We start from the raw sequence: 25982 nt of genomic DNA on the forward strand, positions 1-25982 counted from the left end.
TACCACCAATTAATTTTAAAATACTTCAATGACATTTTAAATCATTTTTAATGAAACTCACAGCAGTTTCACAAATAGAAAAATCAAAGTGCTTTTCTGACATTTAGACCTTAAACAAACCATAACAAAAATAATCAGGAAGGAATGATCTTCAACACTTGCTTTGCCCTGTTTATGAAAAAGTGTTGTTCAGATGAAGTGGGTGAGTTTCTTCTCCTGGACCATTCAAGGTTTGGTCTTTCTTAAACTTGAAGAGGAACCTTTTTGTTTTACAGTCTAGATTTCCTCCATTTTCCAGCACAGGCACGTTTAGCTGTTTCAGTCTCATGTAATGTCATCGGGACTGAAAAACAGGCTCACTAGAAACAAAGCCAGGAGGAGTTTCATCATCAGAGCTGACCTGACGTGCAGGCTCAAACTCTGCACAGCTTCAGAGGGAAGTTTTCTGTGATCAGGTGATCATCATGGAGCACGATTACGATGTTTACTTCAAACTCTGGAGAAAAAAAAGAAGAAATAAGTTTAAAGGAACAGCTTTTTGATGGGTAGGAATGTCTAAAGTAACTTTTAAAGATTTACTGACCAACTTTAAAGTTGGTGGTCTCCAGCGTGGGACATGTGAAGAGCCGAGGGAACACCATGTAGATGGGAATAGCTAAGCTGTGGCAGACGTCACCTTCAGCTATCTGTATGTTCTGGATCTCTGTAGCATCTCTGGCGTAACCCTCAGCACAACCTGAACACAACCCCCATGTTAAATCCCCGCCATATCAACAAAAACGCTTTTGAAATAATCTCACAATAAGTACTAACCACAGGTCTCCACTCGCACGAGCTGCAGCTCAATACTCTTTATGGGGACGTCAGAGTTCTCCACCACCACCTCTCCGGTGAGGGGTTGGCTGATCACACAGTTTGTGGCGTCTAAATTTCCTCTGATCAGAAACTTTGGCAGAGCACTCCTCTGAAATCACAGAGTAAGTTGTGTCAGATTAGGTTTAACTCAAAAGAAGCTGCAGAACAGATTGTTTCCCACCTCACGGATGTTCTGCAGGGTGTCAGGAGTGATGGTGAAGTTCACAGGTGTGGGGACGACTTTGGCTTTCTGTGGCTGAAATGAAGCAGAGGCAAGGCAAGTTTATTTGTAGAGTACAATTCATATACAAGGCAACTCAAAGAGCATTACGGCTACAATAGAATAAAAACACAAGAAGTCAAAATAAAATTATCCCATAAAATGTTAATAAAAACATTAATTGAACTAAATTAAAAGAGAGGAGAGCAGATGAAACACTTTCAGTTGTCATAAGAACACTGTCATAGTTAAGGTTTGTCTCACATCTTCAGGAGCTGATTTGACCCAGTTGTACAGTCTGGTTTGAATCAAGAACTCAGCATGACCATTGATTGCCTAAATTATACCAGTGCGACTCACCTGACAGTGTACAATGAACTCACAGTTTCTGCTCAGGTCTTTGGCCAGCAGAGAGCGTTTCATGTCACAGCGGAGAGTGTACTAAGGAACGGATGAAAACAGAAAAAACTTTCAAACATACCTGACAGTTACCTTTTTACTTAATTTCATAAACACCACTTTAGATTTAGCTCTGATGCTGTTTTCTGCTTCTTATAACTTGGTTCAGGCTACACGTGAGATTTTAGAAATCATTTTTAACCCCAACACTGTCAAATCAATCTTTGAATTGTGAATGGATGAAAAATGAATGCAGAGATTTCAACCTGGCGTGAAGTTTCTGCAGTAAACACCGGTTAAACCTTATGTTGGGAATCTTAAGTCAGTAAAAGAGTGAGTGTCTACTACAGAGTAACTTCCATCCCATAATTTTGAGGTGACACACCTTTTTGTCCATTTGTTTTCCATGACCGTTTCTCACCTGAATGTTGACAAAGACCCCATGATAGGTCTCATACAGAACTTTGTTTCCCTTTGTGCTCAAAGGGAACTCAAAGGGGATCTCAGTTTTTCCTCCTGGGACTTTTCCTGCCTTGGCCACCTCGATGTTACTGCTGATCAGCTGGATGGGCTGCAATTTGGGGAAGAGAGCTTAGAACAATACTGCATGGTGGAGCTGGGAGATTTACTGACCTGGACATCAGTACACTAATGCTAGCTTCTTCTAAATTCTTCTGAACAAAAAGCTGTCTGTGAATGATATGCTGCTCATGGTACAATTCATGTGAAGGGTTTCAACCCAAATATTTGCTTATTAGTATTTTAACATAATAATATTACACTATTAAATCGATTACTTCTAGTCAGAGCACCAATCAAGAAAGAGGTCAGCCTAGAGAGAAACCAAAGTAAATAATGAAAAATAAACTGCAGTATTGAAGCTCAGATATATCACTCCCTCTATACCTAAGTAAGTATACTTTCTGTTGTTTTAGGATATTTTTTTAGTTTACCTTGACAGAGTTGTAAAAAGCCTCAAAGACACCGACACTCTTGGAGCTGAGCTGCAGGTTCACCAGTCCCTCCATGCTCAGAGAGATGCCGTGATGCTGCAAAGCCTCTTTACACACCAGCAAGATGACTCCAGCCACCACCTCCTAAACATAACACAACACAGCAAAGGTCATCATTATTGCCTTCATACAGAAAAGAATTAAAAGTTGATTTTTGGGCCAAACACAGTTGTTTAAATTAAGACCGCTGAATTTGACAAAATCAGAACCAGGAGTAGTAGACACAGTTTTATTAATCTCAAAGGTTTGCCTGAGGTTAACCTGACCACAACATACGTTGATCTTTTATTCTCTATGTATTTTTGAGCGTTTCCTAAATTCACGTGACTTGCAGAAAGTAACATTAATTGCTCCTCTGTGTAACACCAACACGCTTTATTTCATAAACTTAAAAAACTGTATACTGAAGTTAGTCTCGTTACGGGCAACATTTTTGACAGGGTGACAGATTTTGGCATAACACCCCTTACTGTTGGTCAGCTGCTGGTCATGTGTGAAATGGACAACGCCTCTCTGAAAGGTACCGGCGATACAAAGCACGCTTTGTGTGGCTATTTATTAATTCACTGTAGATACACTTTCTGGGAGAATTCTACATTTTAGCTAATGAATAAAATCTTAAAGAAACAGCTTGTTGGCAGCTCCCCTGTGGTTACTGTACTTACCCCTTCATGGTAAACTTTGTTCGCTCTTTTCAGTCTGATATCCAAAGTGACACTCATTTCTGACCGCTAAATGTTAAACGGGCATCTAAAGACGTAGATTTTACTATCATTGACGTTAAAAACGGAGACTAACAGAAGAACTAGCTTTCCGAGTTGCTGTTTTCTTCTTCGCATCAACGAGTGTACTTTTTCCGGTTCAAGTCCTTCACAATAAAAGCATTAGTTTAATTTTTCATCGAGAGAGCTTTGGATGGAACCCTTCAAAATAAAAGCCCTTCTTGTTGCGTGAAGTTTTGGTTCTGCCTCCTTTCAGTCCACTGGAGGGGGGAAGAATCCACGTTGTTGTGGTTATGTAAATACACACTTAATTCAGTCCAACGAGACTGAATGGATGAAGAAGCTCATCTATTCTGTTACGGACCTTTTTGCATTTTCTATAAACTTTCTTACTTTTGTTGTCTTGATTTCTGCAGTGACTCCTCCTGAATCTCCACTGGGGGATAAATAAAGTAATTTCTATTCTGTTCTATTCTAAAATTAATAAAAATAAAAATAAATCACAAAAAATCACAACCACCATTAGGAAAGACTGCACACCATGTTGTGGTCTCGGCAAGCATAGTGACCTGGCTATTGTTTTGCATTTAATATGTTATTGTGTGATGAGTAGCTGTGTTACTCTGAGGTTAATTAGATAACTAATGTCTAATGAGGAAATTGGCAATAATACAAGACAATGAAATTAAGTTGATTAAAACTTAGTCATAAGAGAACTGAGGTAAAATGTTAAATATGCTTCAGGCCTATGTGAAAAGTATTTAATGAAATTAAATTAAAATCTGTTTGAAGTAGTTACATTTTGACTATTGTGTGACTCATAGTCATTTTATAAGTGTTGCAATGTTGTAAACACAGAAGATGTTTACTTCATGTACATATGCATATATGTATGTATATATATATATATATATATATATATATATATATATATATATATATATATATATATATATATATATATATATATATATTGTATACTGTTCTGTTTTGAATTGAAAGACTGTTTTCACCTGATACAGTCAACATCGCTTTGAGACGCTGGCTGTTCTTCAGTGTTGCCACAACAAGAACTGAAAGAAGCCCCAGAAAACTGAGATAGTCACTGCTGACAGAACCAGTTTTGTCCTTTGAGCAGATCAGCCCAGTCATTTTTCTGTTTAGTTACAAAAACCATTAAATTAGTCATAGGTTTTTGGGGGACTGGAGCTTGCTATAGCATTCATTGTTAGAATGTTGGATTTTCATCAAAACAAACAGGGTTCTATTTTATGTGTTGCATGACAAGAATAAAAATACTTTATTTCAAAAATATTTTTTCCTTTTTATATGAAAGATTTATATTCAGCATGCCTAGTATGCCAAGAACCAAATATTTAATTGCACAGTCATGACACAAGACATTGATATTTCTAGATTGGAGCTGCCATAAATGTAGCCCAATGACTTCAGATGGTTAGTATCATGATCCAAAGCAGTGTAATATTAAATAAGGTAAGTAAGGATTTTGACAACCTCAAGTTTCTTTTTTTAGCCTTTAATTATAATGACATTGTAAAATACACCAGACCTTCCATTGGCCATCAATAAAGGTCATTTATATACGGCTACATAGTACATTTTTGTTATTCAAAGTAATGTTTCAGCTGAAAACCACAACCTGAAAAGATATGGACTTGCTAATTTTTTTTTCCATCTGATGTAAGCTAATATCTGATACACAGACTGTTTCACCACAATGGTCACACTCAGGTGCTAAAAAGTTACAAAATCATTTTCCATCAATTTCAGCAAACAAAAAACTAATCAAACTTTTTTTTTACTTTGTATAAAGCCAGACTGGATGAGTCCTTCCTTTCCAGTGTGAGTGCTAAGCTAACTGACCCTCTGCTGTAGCTTCATAATTACCCTGCAACATAACAGGTGTAAGAAAGACATTTTTTTCCGCTCAATGATGAACTCATAAAAACCCCTTATTAGCCTCCTAACAGCAAGTCTAAGTCTGTTACTTTAATCCAGTGGACTTGATTAACTTTATGTTTCTTTATTCTTTCTTATAGTCTTCTTCCAGTTTGAGCTTCTCTGTGTTGTTACTGAGGAAAGCCGGATCATTGCTCACTTGAACTTTGTCAAAAAAGTTGAAATCTGCCACATAACGACCTCCTGTGGTGCTGAACAGAACCGGCTTGAACTCATAACCCCAAAGGATCTCCTGAGGGACATAGGAGGTACGGCTCTGGCACGTGGCCGCTGTCGACTCCATGGTGGCATTTAGGGTGACAAGCAGCTCAAAGTCTCGAGTTTGCAGGTTCTCTGCGTTCAGTCCAGCCAGAGGGCTGTGCTCATCCAGGACATGGTAGAAGGTGAGAGGGAGGATGAGGAAGGGGCACTCACTGCTGGAGTCCATGAAGAAGTCTACAGAGCTTTGGTGGACTTGGGTCTTCTCGCCTTCCTCTGTCACGTTGGAGTGGAGGAGCTTTCCTGTCAGCTGACATTGGATCAGAAGACTCTTCCTCATGTTCGCCACTCTCAGCATCAGGCACAGCTTGCCTTGGCGCCGGCAAATCACTGCCAACTGGCTAAACTTGATGGTCTCTGCTCGTTTTTTGGGTCTGGCCAGTTTGGCTAGAAAGGCGCCTGTGACGAAGATCTCAGCCAAGCCAGTGATGACAAGCTGAGCCACCAGAGTGAAGATAGCCAGCGGGCATTCCTCTGAGATGTACCGATAACCATAACCAATGGTGGTCTGTGATTCCAGAGAGAACAGGAAGGCTCCTGTGAGGGTTCCCACGTTCTCTACACAGGGGGTGTGGTTGGAGCTCAAACCAGGCTCAAAGTCTCCATTGCCCATGCCAATAAAATAAAAGATGACCCCGAAGATGAACCAGGTCATGACAAAGGTGGAGGCAAATAGAGTGAGCTTGTAGCGCCATTTCATGTCCACCACGGTGGTCCAGATGTCATGTAGGTACAGCTTCACCATGCCCTCCACATTGTCAATGCGCACGTTGTTGTGGCCATCTTTGGACACAATCCTTCTCTGGACCTCTTTCTTCCCAGTGGCCATGTCGATCCGTGTTTATAGAAGCTGAGAAAGACTTCTGGTTTTCTAGTTTGGCATCACCAATGGGAGGACTGAAGAGAGACCAATGGGAACAATAATGAGCAAAAATGCAATTTTTAGTATTCAAATAATAGGAGCACTTTCTCCATATTCTCGTTTTTGTCAAAATAACAATTCAAAGAAAAAACACGTTTTCAAACATATGACTCTCTTTTAAACATCCCTACAACAGGTAGAGGAAGTCCATAAAATTACATTTGTGCTTGTCAGTGTGAGAAATGTATCATACATGACACTAAAACTGACATTTTTTTCAAAAAGGGACAATTTTTAAAACCATAATATGATACACATATTGATTAATGGACACATAAAAATACTACAGTACAGTTGCTTGTGCTTGTTTGTTCCCATAAAAGCGAAACATGCAAAAAAATAAAAAAAATAAAAAACTTTGGTATGCTCCTTTAAAGTTGATCAAGGTTGATTTCCTCAAATTGAAAAAGTAAAAGAGAAAGGAGCAGAAATGTTTGTTTTTGCTTATTAAATTTTTTTACAACATTCATGTGCAGCAAATCATAAAGCCTCTACATAACCCACCGCTTAAGCTGCTTCTTTCCTTGGTTTACACTGTGAATGAGTTGAAAGTTAACCTTGAAGTAAACCATTACAGAAGACTGAAAAGTCTAATAATTATTGATTTTATGATAAATCTGACAAAGAGTATTATACTCACATCTCGGTGTGCTGCCCCTCTGAACAGTCTCAGGTGTTCTCCACAAAGAAAAAATATCCGTAAGATGAAGCTGCTGGGGAACATCTAGTTCAGTGTCCTGTTTCTTCTTTTGTGGCAGGTTGTGAACACTGAACTTTGGCACAGTCCAGCATAAATGAGAAACAAAGCTGGGCTGTAAACCCTGATCTGCATGTGGGTCGGCTTTTATCCCTCCGCCTCCCCCCACCTGTGCACAGGTAGGAACAACAACACAGAACACCTGAAGTTTGTTGTTGCTGAACACACACACCAGCATTTACTGCCTCTATGATTGTTCTCTAAAGGGTGTTGTGACACGCTGAGTCACATTTGGTGTCATACAAACAAAATGTGATGCATCTTAAAGTTTGCCACTGAAACAATCAAAATTTCTTTTCACTGTGAGTCTTTGTCTTTAAGATGTTTCATGGGACAATTTTGGCAGAAAAGTTAAAAAGGTGATAAACTACAAGAATATATATATATGTATTTTGTAATATGTTAAAAGTGTGTTGAGATAGTGATCAGACTTACAAGACAAAAAGAATATATGATGTTAAAGTGAAAGTAGTGGAAACCAGAACTCTGATTAAGAGTCATTTAAAACAACTTTGACGTAATTAAACAAATTGTTCAAGTGTGAAAATGCACAAGAAACCTTGGATCATATGTGAGTTTTAAGTTTTGAATTCAAAGTTTAAAAAAAAAAAATTGAGGTCATCAACTGAGAAAAAAAGTAGTTGATGTGGTAAAAGAAGAGAAAGAGGTGAAGAGAGTTGGTGTAAAAGTTTAAAGACTTTATGTCTACAACACCCTTCATGGATGAGTTTGAATGTTTAGAAGCTGAGTGATGTTGAGGGTTAAGTTCAATTAGTCTTGGATTTGAAGTAAATAAATGGAGCATTGGCTTAGCTCAGTTGTTAGGGCAGGCATGCCCATGGTTTATGATGTCACTCATTTGTTTCTGAGGTGGAGATTTAAAGCGTATTTTCCATTGCTATAGTAGAAACACTAAATCAACCTAATTTTGGAGTTAAGATGAAGCAAAAAGGCCACAAGCCTCAGCTTTAACAGCTACAGTGCCCCTGCCTGTCTGTCAGATCAGCTGTGCCTCTTAAAATGCAAAGCTTGTATGTCTAATTTCTTGAAAAAGAAGCAGTTACAGAAAATTTACATCCTGTTCAGTGGGTGCTGTTAGAGAAATGAGATGTTTGGACCAAAATCATTTTTCGAACCAACAGTGAATGTGATAGTTTCTGCAGTACTGAATTTTTTATTTTTTTATTTTTTGACTGAGTGTGTATGTGGTTTTGGTGCCTCTGCAGCCAGCCCCAAGTGGACACTGGAGGAACTGCAGATTTTTTAACACTTCTGTATTGGCTTCATACTTAATCACAGGAGGTTGCTAATTGGTTGATAGAGGAAAGAAAGAAAGAAAGAAAGAAAGAAAGAAAGAAAGAAAGAAAGAAAGAAAGAAAGAAAACACTGCTAATTTTAAAACTTAATCTGGTAAAAATAGAAAATCTTCAGAAGTCAAGGCAGACAAAGTTTGACAAAAATAGATTAAGTAATGATAGCGAGGAAGTCCTCTTATATAAAACAGATTATGGGTTTAACTGTCTTTTATAATCAGCCAGTATTTAAAGTTATCATAACAATCAGCTACTGGAATCCAAAGGTCATACATTTTACAGTTACTATAAAGAAAAAACTTTCACCGTCACATGTAATACTGATTAACCACAGCGGTATACTGAAAGGAAAGGTGTGAAGTTTAAATGTTTCTAAATCTACAAGATGCAAAACAGTTTCTTCTATCACAGTTAAGTCTTATGTTGAATGTTTCTTTGAATCTTTTGCAGTGGTTTATGACCTTGAATCACACTCCTAAGCTTTATCATTAACTTCATTGTTATTACCCACATTCCTAAAGGCTTAGTACTCGTGTGTGTGTGTGTGTGTGTGTGTGTGCGTGCGTGCGTGCGTGCGTGCGTGCGTGCGTGCGTGCGTGCGTGTGTGTGTGTGTGTGTGTGTGTGTGTGTGTGTGTGTGTGTGTGTGTGTGTGTCTGGGTTATGACACTGTTAATTGATTTCCTTGTTCTCAGAAAGAGAAAGGATACAAGCTGTACTTTACATCATGAACTTTGTCACATCACCACTGAAAGAAGAGGCATCATGGATGTAGGATTTGAATAAACTTAATGCAACTGCTTCCTGTTATAACTTTCAGAAATATGAAAACACTGCAAGAAATATCCAACTGAGAACAACCGCAGACTACATAAGAATCAATAAAAAAAAAGCTATGCCTTACAGATAGTTTAAATGACTGCACATCAAAAACGGTGATTAGTTGACAAAATTCACAGTTGTCAGTATGTGAATCTAAATACACAAAATATTTTTTGAGCAAATGAGCAGAACTTGTGAGTTCAACAAAGCCCTAAATCAGTCTATCATATCTGTATTTCCCCATCTCATATCTTAATTGTGGGGTAATAAAAGGCTAATGGGGTTTAATTCAGCTCAAGATCAGATGGGCAATCTCTTCCTGTGATGATGGGTTCATGCAAACTTAGGAGCCTAGCCCCATCTAGTGGTTGGAAATATGATGTATGATGCTCCAAAGCTTAATGTTGTATTAAGAGGAAACAACAAGAACAAAAGTGCTTCTTAATGTGTGGTTACTTTGGTGACACTTTGTTCCCCTTAATTGCTTTACTTATGAACTGTGTCTGTCTGTATATGACAGTGTGATATTTTTCAAGACTTATTTTGATTTAGCCTTGATCCTACTTCTGTTGCTATTCTAAATTGTCTAACTTTATAACCAGCCTGCTAATATGAAGAGATGCCAAACTGCTTTTCACTGTTTGTTTTTTACTATTCTTGAAACTATAAATAAAGAACCATGTGATCACAGTCCCACATGGGGAATAGAAACAGCAACATGTACCCAAAGTATCGAACTTTATACTCTCATAATGCACAGCCCACACTTTTGGGGTGTTAAATTTTGAAGCCTTCAATATCCTGGAAAATGAAAAAACAAACAAACAAATGTGTATTCTTTTGCAGATAAAACAGTTTGAGGCAGTACTTGACTGTGATCAGAGTTTGAAGGAGTGGAAGATAGAAAAACAAGACGTACCACAAAAATAAAGTTGTGCTTAAAAAGTGAAACCTGACACAGAACCACTGACTGATACTTTTATTTAGAGAAAATCATTAGCATGTCACTCTCAACAAGTGCAATGTAATTGGGAAAAGAAGTACTAATAGTTGTAGAGGAACAATACCATAAAACACAAATACGCTTTACAGTGAATACCTCAATTTCACCTTTTCACAAGTAAACATTTTACTGACTAGTTAGAACAGGCTTTAGTTTCTTTTTTTAGCTGTCAGCTGCTGTAGTTTTTCAAGTTGTGGTTATTACCAAATATACAAATTTAAGTTTACATCATACTAACTTCTTTCATTCAGTCCGGACTTATTAAATTTTAATTAAAGTTTAGTCTAAATGGAGAAGAATGAATGCATTTTGGTCTCTGTCACTTTCAATTATTAAAGGTGCCCCCATGATGATGTTATGTGGACATGTTCATCCTGCACTCAGTTGTAAAGCTTTCTTTAACACTGATTTACAGCTGACAGTGAGTCAGCAGAGTTACACATGCTAGAAAAACTGCAGGTATATGTTAGCAACACGTGCAAAATGATAGGCAAATGAGACCTGAAAACAACTTCCATGTCCTGTTTTAAGAGCACGTTCAGAAAGGAAAGTGATTTTTAGATTTACAGTAAAAAGTCAGCTGTTGAGCAAGTCTCATAACCAAATGAGAGCACACATTTTCTGACAGTCTCTCCTGGAAGGCGCTCATGGTGTTGCACTCAGCTGTGCACACAGAGAGTGACAGACATAGATGTATCAGGAAAGGAAAAGCTCACATCATGCTCGATGAGTCGCCTCCACACAGCTGGCTGATAACAGTGTGAAGTGATTCTCAACATCCAACGGTTTGTTCTGAGAAGATGCGGAAACTGTTCAACACACACCACACAGACACACACAGGGTTTTCATCAAACAACTCTGGAGATCTCTTCTGCCCTGCTGTCACATCCACCTCACCCTGAAGAATACCCACAGTGGTCATGATGGTGTTGAATTCTAACAGTGGAGTTAGACCCATGACCACAGCACAGAGGCTACTCTCCCACACCACTTTCATGGACCACAGGCTGGATTTATGGCCTGCTAAGTCACAAACCAACCTCAGCCTACATAAGAAGATGTAAATAAATACATCTGTGAAGGGTGAAGTCCTTCATGCTGTAAAGGTGGAGGTCATTGTGGTGGAGGGTTGGCAGTGCTGGCCTTCAGGATGCCTCTGAGCACCTTGTAGTTGTTGAGCGGCTGGTTCTCTTTCGGGGGGTAACAGGGGCCTCGATCCGTTGCATACGAGTAAGGAAACCGCAGCACCCAGAGACCATCGGGTGGTAACACAAGATCTGTCTGCTCAGGATGGAAAACTGGGCAGGGAGGAGGACCAGGCTGCACCTGAAAACACATCAGAACAGTATCTTTAGGCTCTATTACTGTATCCCATCCTATATTCTAAAACTCATATATGTTTGTGATTTATGCTTAAACCATTTTACTTAAAAATACTACCTATAATTAAGTTTGGTTTGTATCTGATTCTTTCTTTGGCATCAGTAAACACCTGAGCTTCCACACAGTGTTCAGCTTCCAGGAAATGTGAGAAATGTTCCACACCATCAGGATCTATTTCTAACAAGTGTGTTTAAATTTCCAGATTAGTGCCAAACTCTGTCACTGAAGGGAGAGTGTTAGAGAAGATCACTCTCTGACTAATTAGATGAACACCACCTGGACTCAAATACGCAGCTGCAAATGGCTGAATGTAACAGATGAAAGCTTTAGCTTATTTAAATGAGTGTAAATAAAGTTTACATACAACAAATGCTTGCTGCTGTGACACCTTAGTGTTCAGTGTGTTACCTGTGGGTTGAGGGTAATGTCCAGCGGGGCATCAGGCACCACAATGAAGAGGCGAGCGAGCTGTGCGTAGTGAGGCTTCAGGCTGCGGCCCTGCGAAGGAGAGGGGATGTACAGTGGCATGTCTGTGTTTAGCACCCTTGTGGCGGGGTCTTTGGCGCCTCCTGGCCCCATAACCTTGACAATCTTATCAGGCCCACAGCTGATGAAGCGTCTCCCCCTGCTGTCCTCATACTCAAACCCCACGAACACCCGAGCCATGTCATCCCTCCTACGACTCCTCCCCAGCCCTCCAGTGCTCCCTCGCTTCCCCACCAGGGTCTTGTTTGGAGCAGGCCAAGACGAGGTGCTTCCATCCAAAGGCTCAGTCAGCCCTGTGTCCTCCTCCGAGCGAGAACGGATCACTAAGTCCCAAGGCAAGAGGAAGGATGAGCCTGGCAGGAAGCCTGGCTGCTCCAGACCCGTGTGGCAGTTGTAAGACTTGGCTGGTCCCAGTTTGACCAGAGACCAGCTGGAGAACTTGGGCAACAGGCCTTTGGGGCAGCCTGAGTGCGTCATACCCGGGAGGTACTCCACAGTGGAGGGCTGGCGGTCCACAAGGCTTGGCCTCTTCTGCTGGACCTGGGTTTCGGTTCCATCTCCATCCCCATATGGCCCCAGACTGTCAGTGGACTGACCCAGGCTGAGGGCCAGGCTAAGGCTGGGGTCTCCAGGTGTGTGGCTCTGGGCAGTGCTGGGTTCTTTCAGCCTCTCTACATCACCAGACCCTGAGGCGTCGGATGGGAGTCTCTGAGCCTGGTTTGAGGCTGGAGCTGGATCTGGTGTGCTGGGCTGGAACACGGGGAAGTCGATCCTCTCCATTTTTCCACAGCATTTCTCCTCCAGCATCTGATCAAGAAAAGCAGATGATTCAAAAACCTGGAGAACTAATACATATGTTGTTTTTCTGTTTACAAAGTTGATATATTTATTTTTTGTTTCTGCACAGAGAGCTGTAAGAAATGACTGTAAACTGACATCATTTGGCTGTTTTTAATAAGACATGGTTGACAGGATCATGAATTTAAAACTAATCTACAACAACTACAGCTCTCTATTTTCTCTGCACAGTGGTTGTTTTGCATTTACTTTAGCAGAAAATAAAATTATCTCCCTGGCAGAATTAAATCTGAAATCACCTTTGCCAATCTACAGTGGGCTTTCACAGAAAAGTGTTGTGTGAGTTCTGACCTGGTAAAAGTCGTAGTTGGCAGCCTGGATGTCAAACGGATCCTCACGAGGAGCCTGTTTCCTGCCACAGTTACAGGAGCTGGTGGAGCGCCCCCTGCTGTTATGGTTAAGAATGGGTGGGTTGCGATCCATGTCAGGCTTCTCTCCTAAAAAAGTATCAGATTTCATGTTTGCATTATAAATTCAATTCTAGTCAAAATCAAGCAAAGCTACAAGAACCAGCAAGAAAAACATAGTTTTCACGATTCAGTGAGCATCTTTCACCAGGCTTTAAATATGAAGCAGTATAAATTGTTGACCTGGCTGAGGCAGCAGGTGAAACTTGTGAACACAGTGTTGGTCAGTCAGACTCCTCTCCTCACACAGCTGGTGTCCGTTGCTCCAGAACTTGTAGCAGTCCTCGTGAAGCTGCAGTGCGTATCGCTGGAAAGCCACACCGCGGGCATGTTGGCTGTACACCCGCAGAGCCTGAGCCAGCTGGTTTTTATGCACTGTTGTGGTGTAGTTGTGTGGAAGGTTTGACTGGTAGGCACTGTGAGCCAGAGGCAGAGCTTTCTGACATCTATTCTCAGAGAACTTTGTGTCAGCGTCCAAAAAACCCTCCAAAACCTTCAGCTGGCTCTGCACTTTAGTGGCTAGCTCTGCTATGTCTTCTTCTGTGTTGCTAATCAGAACTTGGTGGAGTTTATCAGCAACCTGGACCCATTTGGAGTATGTGGGCAGCTCAAAGTGTGAGGGCTGCGGGTTGCGCCCGACGCTGTCATCAAAGCCTTTCTTGGTCAGGACCAACTCGACATGCTGCCAGAGAAACTCCTTCAAGCTGCAGTCCACCAGCTGACCGCCCATCGAACTGAAGCCTGATTCTCCACCAAAGCTGGGCTGCCGAAGCGATCGTCGCATCTGGTGGTAGCGCCTTGGCCCCGACACTGGAGTGGACGAGTCCTGGTCGCCGAGGATGCAGTTTGATCGCAGCAGACCGAGCAGGGTCCCAACAGGATCCTCTTCAATAGCTGGGATTACATAAACAAACGCCTGGTTGGCGGGCACGGTGAACAAGCAGTTGCTGCTCTGGTTGGTCAAGACTCTGCTTTTACGGAAGATGCGATAAATCTGGTCCTCCAGTGCATGCTGCAGCCTCCTCCTGGGGGAGTGCTTTTTAGGTTTGTCAGGGTTTCCTGCAGAGTCTGCGCCATTTGAAGAGACCTTAGGGACAAAGGAGGAAAGAGAACTCAGTCAAAGTTGTAGTGTTGTTACAACTTGTACGGCTGCAACTGTACCTTTTCTTCTCACAAATGCTGCATTATTTAGCCATGCAGAGCGCTACATCTGCTTGGCCTCAAGTTCCATCATCACATTTAGTAAATGTAAAGAGTTAAACTGAAACTGACCTTCAGGGCGCCGTTCATCTGAAAGACGAAGAGCAGGCGTGGAGGGCAGGGCCGACAGTTCACCTTCCACTCTTTTGACACTGGGCAGTCTTTGATGGCAGTCCGGATCAAAGGCAGGACCTTCTGTCTGAGGGCGTCCAGGGCTCTGAAGAGCCGGTCGTAGGTCACATCAAAGGTCTGATTGGGGCTCACAAGCAGAAGGACGTGGCACACTGAGAACATGTAGAGCAGGTGGAGGCAGTGCTGTCTGTCCAGACCTTTCCAGAAGTCATGGGCGTCTGAGTGCCCGGCCCCGGCGCTCAGAGCCCGGCAGGCCCGCAGCAGCTGCTGGCTGTCACACACGGAGGACAGCAGCAGGTACAGCACACGGCTCTCCTGGTGATAGAAAGCCTGAATTTGGCTGTCTGGAGCGCCGTCGTCCTCCGCTTCGCTGAAAAGGGAGAACATCTGTTTGTCCGCCAAATTATTGATGAGGGACTCTTTCAGCGGCCCGGGCTGCATGGCACTTTTACCGAAAATACCGACCACACACAGGCCGTCCTCCCGGTAAGCACCGTCCTCTTGGAGGTCTGCCCGGAGCAGAGTCCCTACACTGACAGGGAGAGCCATGTTTACTTCCTTCATGCTGAGAGGAGAGAGGGGGACAAGTAACGATGAAACCATTTCCTGATGTGTTTCCGGGTTCGTTTTTAAGTGTCCGAGTAGATACAAAACTCCGCTCTATGGTTTCTGACCGTTTTATTTATTGCATCAAATAATAAACCTCTCAGATGTTAAAATAAATGAATCACTTGGCAGTCCGTTTGAACTAAACAGGTCAAATTAAAAGTGAAGTAAAATTACTGAATTGAAACACTTTAATTTATATCCAAATAATTATATAATATATTATAATATAATATAATATGATATGATATGATATGATATGATATGATATAATATGATAATATAATATAATATAATATGATATAATATAATATAATATAATATAATATCATATAATATAATATAAGATAAGATAAGATAAGATAAGATAAAGCAAGAGAAGACTTTATTGATTCCCATGGGGCAAATTTATTTTTTGCAGCATACTATATGAACAAGAGAAAAAATACAGTACGTAATGACACAAAATTTAACAAATGATCTTAAATTGTTTAAACAGTGGATTAAACTAGAGGAAATTAGCGGATTAAACTTTTTTTTTTTTTTCAATTAGAAAATGAAATTAACTAAAGAGAGTATAACAGAAAATTACAAGTGAGATGTGTAGAAAGTGTGAGGCGGAAGTTACAGGTGTATAGATAAAGTGACATGGAGTCAGTGAAGGTGCAGTGTAAGATACAATACGGGAGGGGGTAGTCTATGTGTTCACTGAATGAGCTTCCCATCTGCCCCAGATCGTCAGAGAGGATGTTAGGGGTTATCTAGGATGACTCCAGTCTTGTCCTTCATCCTCCTCTTTGCCACTGACTCCAAACTGTCCAGTTCTTGACCAACCACAGAGTGGGCCTTCCTCACCAGCTTGTTGAATTTGTTGGTCTCAGCAGTATTACTGCCCCCAGCACACCACAGCAAAAGAAGTGCACTGGCCTCTCAGACTAATAGAAGGCCTGGACACTGGAAGACCTGAGTCTCCTCAGGAAGAACAGTCTACTCTGTCCCTTCCTTTAAACGGCCTCAATAAATTTTACTACATATTAGTAAGAATTGAAAAAGCGAACCATATGAATACAGGATTATCATTCAGACTTTCTTAATGAATAGAAACTGTATGAGCAAGCATAACAATAGTAAGTTTATTTGCTTGTCTAAAGATATTCCTATTTTGACTCATTTGATCCTATCATTTCTATGTTTGTCTATTATGTAACCTGTTAAGGGAAGACCGTGTTTTGTTGTAACACTTTTGCTTCAGTGCCTCCAACTCACTAAATTTTTGAGTCAGAGTTCTCAAACTTCAATGCAAAGTTCCCTCGTTTTTGTTTACTACAAGTGGCACCAATTCAGACCTCTGCAAGAATAACACAGACCTCACAAGGTGATCCATGGTGTTTTTGTTTGTTTGTTTTCTGAGGTGCAACATTTCCTCCTGCACCTCAGAGAAAACTTTGCTGCTGCTCCAGTAACCTACACTGTGACATCACTGGACCCTCAGCTTCTGCAGTGATTTGTAGTAACATGGAGATCTTGTTCTTAGTTGTACATAAGGGGATGGTTGTGGCACTTTTGAAAGATGTGTTACAACCCAACCCACCCCTGTCAGCCAGTGTTTAGCTAGCTGTATAAGCATAGTGGATTGAAATTAGCATAGGAAAAATGCATCATATTTTGCCTGAGAAACTACAATTTATTCTGATAAAAGTCAAATGGTTTTACTAGGAATTGTTTAAGTACTAAACAAAATATGGTCTTAGTCAATCTTTGTACTTTCTATCTCAAAATCACTTTTTTTCCTATAGAATCTGCATTCTCTTGTTTCTAGCCCTGACAACCACCATGTGTTATCAGGGTAGAAGTGGGTGAATACTGAAATGATCTTATTGGTGGTGTTAACACTCTCCCCATGATACAACCATACCAGGTCTCCCCATATTTGATGTGATCCTTCATTATAAGTTAGTTTTTATTTCAAAACTCTTTTGGTCTCCAAGCAAGGGAGCCTTCTTGTACCAAGGTCCATACATTATTTTGAGTACTACAGAGCTTGGTCTTTATTCTAATCTGAATTCAGAACACCTGAATTATAGCATCTGTTCTATGCCCAAACACATGGCATTTATTGTCCATCATAAGAGTCAAACATCAAACTGATTTCACAATACTTTTCTGTTATGGTGGAGGGAGCCCAAAAAAATTATTAAATCCCTTGTGTTTGTGTTAAGAGGACTGGCAAATACACACACATAGAGATGCACACACACATACATTTTTTTTATGTACAAAGCAAAAGCTGAGAAAATACAAATACAACAGAACATTTCCCCACATCTACTTGTGCATTCATTTGATGAGACCATTCAAGCAATCATTCTCCTTCATCAGTTATTCAAGACTTTCAATGCTGCAGCTAAAAGCCTTTGAGACGGGTCACATGATCACTTGCTATATATATCGCCCTGAAATAATGAAGGCTGCTCATCTGTTAAAATTCAGATTAGAAATGGAAGCTACTGAATGCCCCTATTGAATCCCTATTACTGCAGTTTCACACACTTAAAATTAAGGTGAAACCAAACTTAAGGTGTCAATAAATGTGTTTCAAATTATCAGAGGGGCGAAGTCAAATCATCTTGAAAAAACTAGTCGACAATGAAATGTTTAAAGAATTATTTCCAAGAGCTACCTGCTGTGCAAAAATATGTTGTTTTTTAAGAGTATATTGAGGTTATGTAATAGGCAGCTCTTTTATCTGTTTACAAAATAATTCCACAGTGAGATTATCTACTTTTTGGTAGTCTGATAGGTCAAACTCTCTTATTTATTCATGCAAAACTCTGGAGACACTGCATGCAATTTGTTGAATGGTGAAAAAACAAATTTATCATTTTTTAAAATTATTTTTGTATACCAAGCTGCCTCAGTGAGATTCTAAGAATTTCATGTAAAGTTGCTGTGCTACTTTTTTTTAAGACATACTCACTTTATTCCAGACAGCACCTGAAACAGGCCACCTTCATTAATTGCATGTCTACTAAAAGGTCAGACGTCAGACGACGCTGCGTGCGCGTTCTCGACCTACATTTAAACCGCTGCGTCTTATCTGACGTCACTGCCCTCTGATCATCCGAAATCCCTGATAACGCGACGCGCGCTCTCGCTCAGCTCTGAATGGGGGCTCAGTCCGGCTTCTGACAGCGTTTCGAGTCCGGTAGTGTAACCGTAGACAGCACGGTCCCCTCCATCCCGTCAGGTCCGCTGTTTTCAGTCGCACCGTTGACCACGGCTCTGCTCCTCCGGTAGTAGGCACTCATTCAGGTAGTCTGGTACTGCACTGACAGTCCAAATAGTTCGGTTAGACTCCTCTCTCTTCTTCGCCCGGCAAGTTAGTATCTACTGACGGGCGGAGTTGTCTCTGTCTGTCCAGGAATGAGAAATGATGGCCGGCTCTGCAGCAGAGGAGAAAACCTTCCGACGGTTCCTGGAGCTCTTTATCCGGGAGATGAGAATGCCTCTGCAGGAGAGCGACCCGGTGCCGATGCGCCCCTTGTCAGACCTGGTGACCGAAGACGAAGTGGAGGGGGAATGCTTGGACATGTGTCTCCAACACCTCTACAAATAGTTAAGTGACCACTTTCTGTCATGACATGATTTCGTTTCCGTGTGTTTTATCGTCTGTTGTATTTTACATGAACTCACCGTGGTGTCTGCGCTCGTGTGTTTTGACCATTTCTAACATTGTTTGGAGCTGTGCTGAGGTTAGCGCGCAGCGACCATGCCCGTGTCCACTTTACTTCACGCTTCTAGCCACTCCACCTGCTTTGAACCTCTCTGGGTGTGTCCAGCATCAAGTTTGGACAAGTGTTTTCATGAAAACGTTATGAAGCATTACAAAGAAAGCAGAAGTAAAGCGCAGACATCAGGTCAGCGTCGAATCAGGCAGTGTTTTAAATATCTGTGCATTACCCGGTATGTCGTGCCACAAATTTTGCGCCAGTGGTGACAGTGCTGGAGGTCTACAAAAGGTGAACCCCTGGATTTGCGTAACAATACGACGTCATCATGGTGTAGGAGGGGGAGGAAGCCATCGCCATCACTGCTGAGCGCATCTTCATGCAGGCTAAAAATAGCATCACCGGTTACGTTATTAGCCTCAATCGTTAGACTGGTCGTTACGCTCTCAAAATCCGAGACACAGACTGAAATGTCACGGACTCAGATGCTGCTTTCTTGAAGCAATTACTCATGACATTTTGCAATTTAATCTAATTCTGTTCACCCAAAAATGGGGATTCAGAGGAAAAACAGGTTCAAGATGCATGATGTTAATCAAGATGATAATTTAAATAAGACAGATATGAGTCATTGCAGGATTAAGTGTTTGAAAGATGTGGAAAAACTTTTTTTCTTTTGTATAAAAATGACTATAATTGCATTTTCAGCGAAAGAAAGAGCAGATGTATTCTGACAATATGGAAAATGTGCATAGTTTAACTCATTGAGAAACAAAAAAACATTTCACAACCATGTGTGTAAGACATGGACAAACTTGTGATTGAGAAACACATATTACTAATAAAAAGAGCCTGGACACATGTCCATACATTTTAAATATCAATACAGCACTCATGATTTCAATGTGGCTCAATCAAGTGTTTTTGATACATGGAACAACTTGTGCAGAAACAGTACAACTGAGATGAGCCAGGCTGAGAGAGCTCTGCCCTGAGCTCTGATGCCTGGCCTGGTTTTGAATCCAAAATAGGTGTAGAAACTGTGCTGGGAAGAACAGGCTGGGAGGATTTCATCTAGGGCAACCAGTGGCCAGGGGACTGCTGCATGCATGTACGTATGTCCCAGGAAAAAAAGAAATGACTCTACCGCCCAGTTTGCACGCAGACCCCCCCTATAGACACATTATATGTGCAGTGCCCCACAGAAGGTCAGATGCACTCCAGCAGTGATTGTGAGCATATGTTGGTGGCAGGGTGGATCTCACGCAGCCAGTAGGGCTGTCAGGTGTTTTCACTGAGCTGGAGAGCAGAGATGTGTTCACACATTCGACCTGTTAGAGCAGATCAGATCAACACGTTCGTATTGCCTTTGTCACAATGCCCAGGCTTGATTGGCGGATGAATGTGAGGCCATTGAGCATCCAACACTCAACATCCTGCACTGCATACCCTCCCTTCCCCCTCTAATTATGTACTGACAACACACACACACACACACACACACACACACACACACACACACACACACACACACACACACACACACACACACACACACACACACACACACACACACACACACACACACACACACACACACACACACACACACCTGCTGATGGAAAAAAAAAAAAAAACATCAGGGCCACATGACAGTGAATTTTTGGTGATCAATATCACCCCAAAGGAAATTTAATTTTGTTGATATGATATCATTTTGGGTGGTGCTGATGTCAACATGTTTTTTAATGTAATGAACACCTGTACTTGAATTTATCAGCTGCTCTATTATTTGTAAAGTCTATTTGTTTTAGAAACAGGACAGACCACGTTTGATTTGACCATACATGTTAAATGTACTGTGATGCTTTGTAATACCTCCATTTAGTCAACATGGTACAGCTTGTTGTTGGCACACTCAAGATGTCATCGTGTGTGCATAATTTATGCATCACCATATCGGCTGAAATATTCACATCAACTGATACCAGAATTGACTCAATGATTCAGTTTATCCTGAAAATACACTACAGGAGATTTTTAAGGTTTTGCTTTAAATATATGAAAACAATCACTGTAAAAGATTCACCCAACAACTACGTCTCCCATGATGTTTAGCTATTGCATCTGTGTCCAGGATCCAGAGGGACTGTTTGGCAAACCTGTCAGGTGTTTGATTCACAGGCACAACAGAAAACCACCGGGGGCTATTTTATTACCTTTCCAGCAGGGTTCTCTTTTATAAGTCTTGTTTGTCAGCAGCATATTGTAGTAAAACAACTGACACTATATTTATAAAACATGGTTGGAGGTTGCAGGAAGAAGTGCTTTCAGCCTGCATGCATTCTTCTTTAGAAACTGGATTACCTCGTTTCTCACAGTTTTTTTTAAACCTCAGAAAACATTTCCTGTTGATTTTGTGCTTTTAAATGAAGCACACTATCCATTTTGTGAATACTTGCCCTATAAAAAGTGTATTTTATATTTAAAGCAGCCTAGTGGAAGCCTGTGATTACAACTTGCTTTCACACAACTTAAGAGACTTGACAATGAGTCTGCACTTCTGTCTCCAAACTAATCAAAATGCAAAACTCAGAGCTAAAAACAGTAATCCATTTTGAAGCCCTGAAATGACAGAGGAACTGACAAACTTTGGTGAAGATCCAGAGCTAATATCAGTTATGACTGATTTGACTTGAAAACAAGCTGAGTCAGTTCGTCAGGAAGATAATGGACAAAAAACTTCAGGTCCAATTTTCATCATATTTGCTGGAAGGGTAAAGCACAGGCCAAGAGAGAACCTATTGACATTAGGAGCAGATCCAACTCAGAGAGCAGAAATTATATTAGCAAGTCTATCACGAAGGAAAAGCCTTGGAGGATGAATGCCCCTCTAGTCTGGTCTTATATAATGTGCCTATTGTGATATGAAGTCAGCTGTGTTGTTCAAAGATTCCATTATTTCTGCTCAGCTTCACCAAACATTAATCCATAGACAACCTGAGAGAAACCATATGAAATGAGAGTATTTTGTGATATTCGCGATTGAAATGCCCCCTTGTTCATCCCTCCCACTGGTGAAGCGATGGTGGCCTTGAAGGACAAGAGGCTGCGTGACGAGAATGATCCCCAATTTGTTGAGTCATTTATCAGAAAATCAAACTCTAGTGTGAAAAGCATCAACAAATATATTGTTTCCTGGTTCTTCTTGTTCCTTTTCTTCTTCCTCTTCTCATTCTTCTTTTTCTTCCTCTTCCTCAAACCAGTGTATTGCGTAGTTGGCCACCCAATACACACAGTAGAATACAGTATATGACCCTCACTGGTTTATCAGTTATATTCCCATCTTTTTTAAATGGTACGAAGCACTGATGATACTAGTGTTGAATTTTCAGTGGTAACACTCATGGCTCATGCTTGTGATGGAGTGTGTTTTACATCGTGTCATGTCTCTTTTCAGAGGGTCTAAATAAAGGATCTGAGCACTTCTTTTGTTCCCACAGGAAAATACAAAGAGAAGAGCTCAAAAATTGTTTTTCATCAACTCTCTGGGCTCCCTGACAACTCCATTCCTTTTGATGTTGAACAAAGCTGAGACAAGGAGAAAATGTGTGATTGCACGATGACAGGGTGTTGTAATTTTTAAGCTCTCCAAATCCATGAGTGTGTGATTCCTGATGTCCGTGTTGCTCCTGCTCCTGATCAGGTTTGGCTGGAGGTTGTATCTGCTTCCGTCATTTAAATGGAGTCCATCCAGTCTGGCTTTGTAAAATGGTTGTTAGCCAAACATACCAAAAAAAATGCAGCATATCACTCAAGCATGCTCTCTAAATTATCCATCCGCCTCTCTTTTCTGGTGAGCATCTTATACAGTGCATTTGGCTCTTTGGAGTCTGTGATTCACTCTTTGGCCCTCGTCCACAGAGCCGTTTATCTTAAGAGACCCAGCTAGGAGCTGCTGCTGCTGCTGCTGCTCACAAGGTCAAGAGGGACACTTGTTTTTTTAAGGTCTTTAATGCATGCACATTTTAAAATGCTGGTCATTTTTCTCTCGGGGGCCAGAGGAAAGGTGAGAATTTTAATCAAATCACAGGGAATCAATTTCTTAGGTCATGGTTGTCCTATTTTGTCATCTTCTGAAAAACAAGCACATTACTCATTTCATCTTCTCTTAAAACCATCAGAGCTGCAGAAATCTTCATTATTGTGTGTCTGGAAGAAAGGAGGAAGTAGTGTGACATTGAAATAGAGACAGACAGTATATGTGTTGAGAAGTAATCAGGAAAAGTATCATACTGTCACAGCTAAGCGAACAAACTCACACTGAGAAGTAAAACATAGAGACAGGGATCTCCTGACCTTAACTAAGTGGACATTTAAGCCCAAAATTCCCCAGTCTTTAGATACCATAGTCAGTATGTATCTGGATAAAATCCAGTCCCATCTGACAGGATAGACTCATCTTATCTCATCTTAATCCACCATGAGCAGGGCACATTGCAGCATTTAGCAGGTTATCGTGGTGAAAACAAACTTCCTTGTAGCAGGCAGAACCAGCATCTGCTGTTCATGTTGGGAATTTAACGCTAAAAGTATTGCAAAAGCTAATATACAATCCTTAACAATTGCATAATTTAATTACACAGTGTTTCCACAAACTGTATATTAGGCAAAGAACTCTAATTTTGACAACGGCAATGCTGCTGCTTAAGTGGTTTTATATTTCCTGTTTATTTATTTGTTAGTATATATCTCAAATGGAAAAAGCAGTTTGATTTGATTCTGTCGCTTTAACATCCTCTCTCCCAGACATCAGTACATTGCGGCTTAAAGTGTTTTGACATCAGTAAAATGAGCCTAGCGTATTTGGCTGGAGTCAAACCTGCCGTCTCCTTCCTCTGATACAGGAGTAACGGAGATCATGTATCGACTCGTATTCAGAGCTGATACTCGATCTAATGTATCACTTATGTCCCCATTAGCGTGGTCTGCTGCCAGCTAAAGCTGTGTTCTCAGTGCTCACAGTGAAAATGTTTCTGTCACCGCGTCAGATCCGTGTGTTTCTTTGACATTTCTTTACATATACATCAGTCGTCATGGTAACAAGAGCCTTGGCGTCCTTGCACAGAGTAATAATAGTGGTGTTTTGTTGTAACGTCTGAATACAGAAGGCACCAGGATGGCCAGGTGACTTCACAGTGACAGGTTGATTAATGTGTTTTTGGCTGGAGCAGGGCAGCTGGTTCTTTAGATAATCTGTTACTGCTTCATTGTGTACATTCAGAGCGAGAAACATGACACCAAACAGACCTGTTGCATCGGTAGCTTTCATTGTGATGCTTCCTAGCAGACAGTTCAGTTAACTCTCATCTTTGGATATGCTCTGGTAAATGCAGCTGGTCAAGATATAATCATCTCCATTTTCTATAAGCATCTTTCTTTCTCTTAACAGTTGAATTTTTGCCAATATTATAGAGACACAGCAGAGATGTGACTGGCAATAAAAGTCCATGATGCTTTCAAATGTTTTTAAGATAGTCTTCAGTGGAAGCATCCACCTGAGTTGACTGCTACATCCCAAAAACTACAAAACGTGTCAAAAACAGTTAATTAAAGGGGGCTTTAAGCCTCAGATTCTGTCCAGCCCCTAAATCATCAAGGTACCTGTTGACCTTTTTACACCAAATAATGTCATTAACTTCATGATTTTGCAAAATGTTCCCCTGAAGCTAGATTTTGGTAATCTTCTATCACCACAAATTTAAGGGCAGGACTGAAACTACTAACTCTTAAAGCTTCTTTTGTATTTTTTATGCCTTTTGATGGGATATGACAGTGGATAGAGAAAGAAACTGGGGTAGAGAGTGAGGATTGTCATTTAGCAAAGGGTTGATCCCAGTCTGCTCTATGAACAGCACAATCCAACTGTCAAACTTAACAAATATGCCGAAACTGATCATTTCTTACTTTGTCAGTTGATCCATCTTGTACTTTCTTTTCTAAGGTTTGATTTTCAGTCTTTTTAGCCTTTATTTCAAGAGGTTAGGACTGTGGATAGTGCAAGAAACTGGGAGTGTGGGAAGGAAGAGTTTGTTTTGGTAGTTATGTTGTTAAGAAGAAAGCTTAAAGAACTTTCACACACTGTCTAAAGCACTTCATGTACAGATTAGGCTTTGAAACTTGCTCGGATTTCTCTTTTAAAATATTAAATAAAACAATATGAATGATTAGTTTTGAAAGTAATACAAATAGTCAATAGTAATCAAGAAATAGATCATAGATTAACCCCTTCAGGGGTGCTCTAAATGCTGCTTCCTGTGGACTTGTGTTCTCAAGAATCATGCCGAATTAAACACTTAACACTTGAAAGAAAGAGTAAATAAGGTTAGGAATCACACCTAACATCAGAACATTTGCTCTATGCTCTACAACTCTGAAAACAGTGTGTTACTGAAGCAAAATAAAGCTTAGAAAGCATTAAGATGAAATAAATAACACAGTAAGTTATCAAACTTGGATAGGCATCAAATGCAGAACAGGACCATGCTAGAAATGTAAAATATGAGAGCTGTGAGAACAAATGAATGAAGACTTCCTGCCATGGACACGTTTCAGCTGCTTCCAGAAAAGAAATAATTGGACATCAGATAGAGGGGTGTTCGTTGAATCACGTTTTGTTCGTGTCTGAAGGAAAACCTCCAGACATGTGTGCCTCTGCAGTTCACGGATCAGAACTTTCACTGCACAGTTCGTGAGGCCGGCTGATGGTATGTGTGTGTGTGTGTGTGTGTGTGTGTGTGTGTGTGTGTGTGTGTGTGTGTGTGTGTGTGTGTGTGTGTGTGTGTGTGTGTGTGTGTGTGTTTGTGTTTGTGTGTGGTGGCCAGCATCCTACATGGATGTCTACAGGAGCTGTACGGTG

General features: G+C 40.8%; 4 protein-coding genes across 5 annotated transcripts in view; 1 reads left to right on the forward strand and 3 right to left on the reverse strand.

Annotated features, from left to right (window-relative positions):
* Positions 1 to 143: 143 nt before the first annotated feature.
* Positions 144 to 3358, reverse strand: vps26c (VPS26 endosomal protein sorting factor C). The gene is made up of 8 exons (XM_074672272.1): positions 3153 to 3358; positions 2428 to 2571; positions 1896 to 2045; positions 1436 to 1516; positions 1037 to 1111; positions 814 to 964; positions 584 to 736; positions 144 to 496 (listed from the first exon to the last, which is right to left on the reverse strand). Exons 1-8 carry the CDS (start codon positions 3207 to 3209, stop codon positions 414 to 416), a joined length of 894 nt encoding a protein of 297 aa, XP_074528373.1. The 5' UTR covers positions 3210 to 3358; the 3' UTR covers positions 144 to 413.
* A 1895-nt stretch (positions 3359 to 5253) lies between these two features.
* Positions 5254 to 6276, reverse strand: kcnj15 (potassium inwardly rectifying channel subfamily J member 15). Its single transcript, XM_074672270.1, has one exon. The coding sequence runs from the start codon at positions 6274 to 6276 to the stop codon at positions 5254 to 5256; it is 1023 nt and encodes a 340-aa protein (XP_074528371.1).
* Positions 6277 to 10228: 3952 nt separating this feature from the next.
* On the reverse strand, positions 10229 to 15343 carry smg8 (SMG8 nonsense mediated mRNA decay factor). The gene is made up of 5 exons (XM_074673051.1): positions 14670 to 15343; positions 13581 to 14484; positions 13282 to 13427; positions 12055 to 12939; positions 10229 to 11589 (listed from the first exon to the last, which is right to left on the reverse strand). Exons 1-5 carry the CDS (start codon positions 15330 to 15332, stop codon positions 11377 to 11379), a joined length of 2811 nt encoding a protein of 936 aa, XP_074529152.1. The 5' UTR covers positions 15333 to 15343; the 3' UTR covers positions 10229 to 11376.
* Positions 15344 to 18459: 3116 nt separating this feature from the next.
* ppm1e (protein phosphatase, Mg2+/Mn2+ dependent, 1E) overlaps positions 18460 to 25982 on the forward strand; it is a 47462-nt gene continuing 39939 nt past the window's right edge. Inside the window, exons 1-2 of one of the 2 annotated variants that reach the window (XM_074672180.1) lie at positions 18460 to 18647; positions 18757 to 18950. In XM_074672180.1, coding sequence (XP_074528281.1) covers positions 18766 to 18950 — 185 coding nt within the window. In that variant the 5' untranslated portion in view covers positions 18460 to 18647; positions 18757 to 18765. The remainder of the gene's footprint in view (positions 18648 to 18756; positions 18951 to 25982) is intronic. The other variant, XM_074672181.1, reaches the window with a different exon arrangement.

This window comes from Halichoeres trimaculatus, unplaced genomic scaffold, assembly GCF_033239565.1.
Source record: "Halichoeres trimaculatus isolate MK-OKI-2021-1 unplaced genomic scaffold, fHalTri1.1 fHalTri1_scaffold_6, whole genome shotgun sequence".
In the NCBI taxonomy this organism is placed as follows: Eukaryota; Metazoa; Chordata; class Actinopteri; order Labriformes; family Labridae; genus Halichoeres; species Halichoeres trimaculatus.

Coding starts and splice junctions, on each gene's coding strand:
- kcnj15 (XM_074672270.1), bottom strand. CDS start 6,276: ATGGCCACTGGGAAGAAAGAGGTCCAGAGAAGGATTGTGTCCAAAGAT.
- vps26c (XM_074672272.1), bottom strand. CDS start 3,209: ATGAGTGTCACTTTGGATATCAGACTGAAAAGAGCGAACAAAGTTTAC. Junction 2,046..2,427: donor CTTTTTACAACTCTGTCAAG/GTAAACTAAAAA, acceptor CCCAAATTGCAG/CCCATCCAGCTGATCAGCAG. Junction 1,517..1,895: donor GGGTCTTTGTCAACATTCAG/GTGAGAAACGGT, acceptor TCCGTTCCTTAG/TACACTCTCCGCTGTGACAT.
- smg8 (XM_074673051.1), bottom strand. CDS start 15,332: ATGGTTTCATCGTTACTTGTCCCCCTCTCTCCTCTCAGCATGAAGGAA. Junction 14,485..14,669: donor AGATGAACGGCGCCCTGAAG/GTCAGTTTCAGT, acceptor TTTGTCCCTAAG/GTCTCTTCAAATGGCGCAGA. Junction 11,590..12,054: donor ACATTACCCTCAACCCACAG/GTAACACACTGA, acceptor ATGTGTTTTCAG/GTGCAGCCTGGTCCTCCTCC.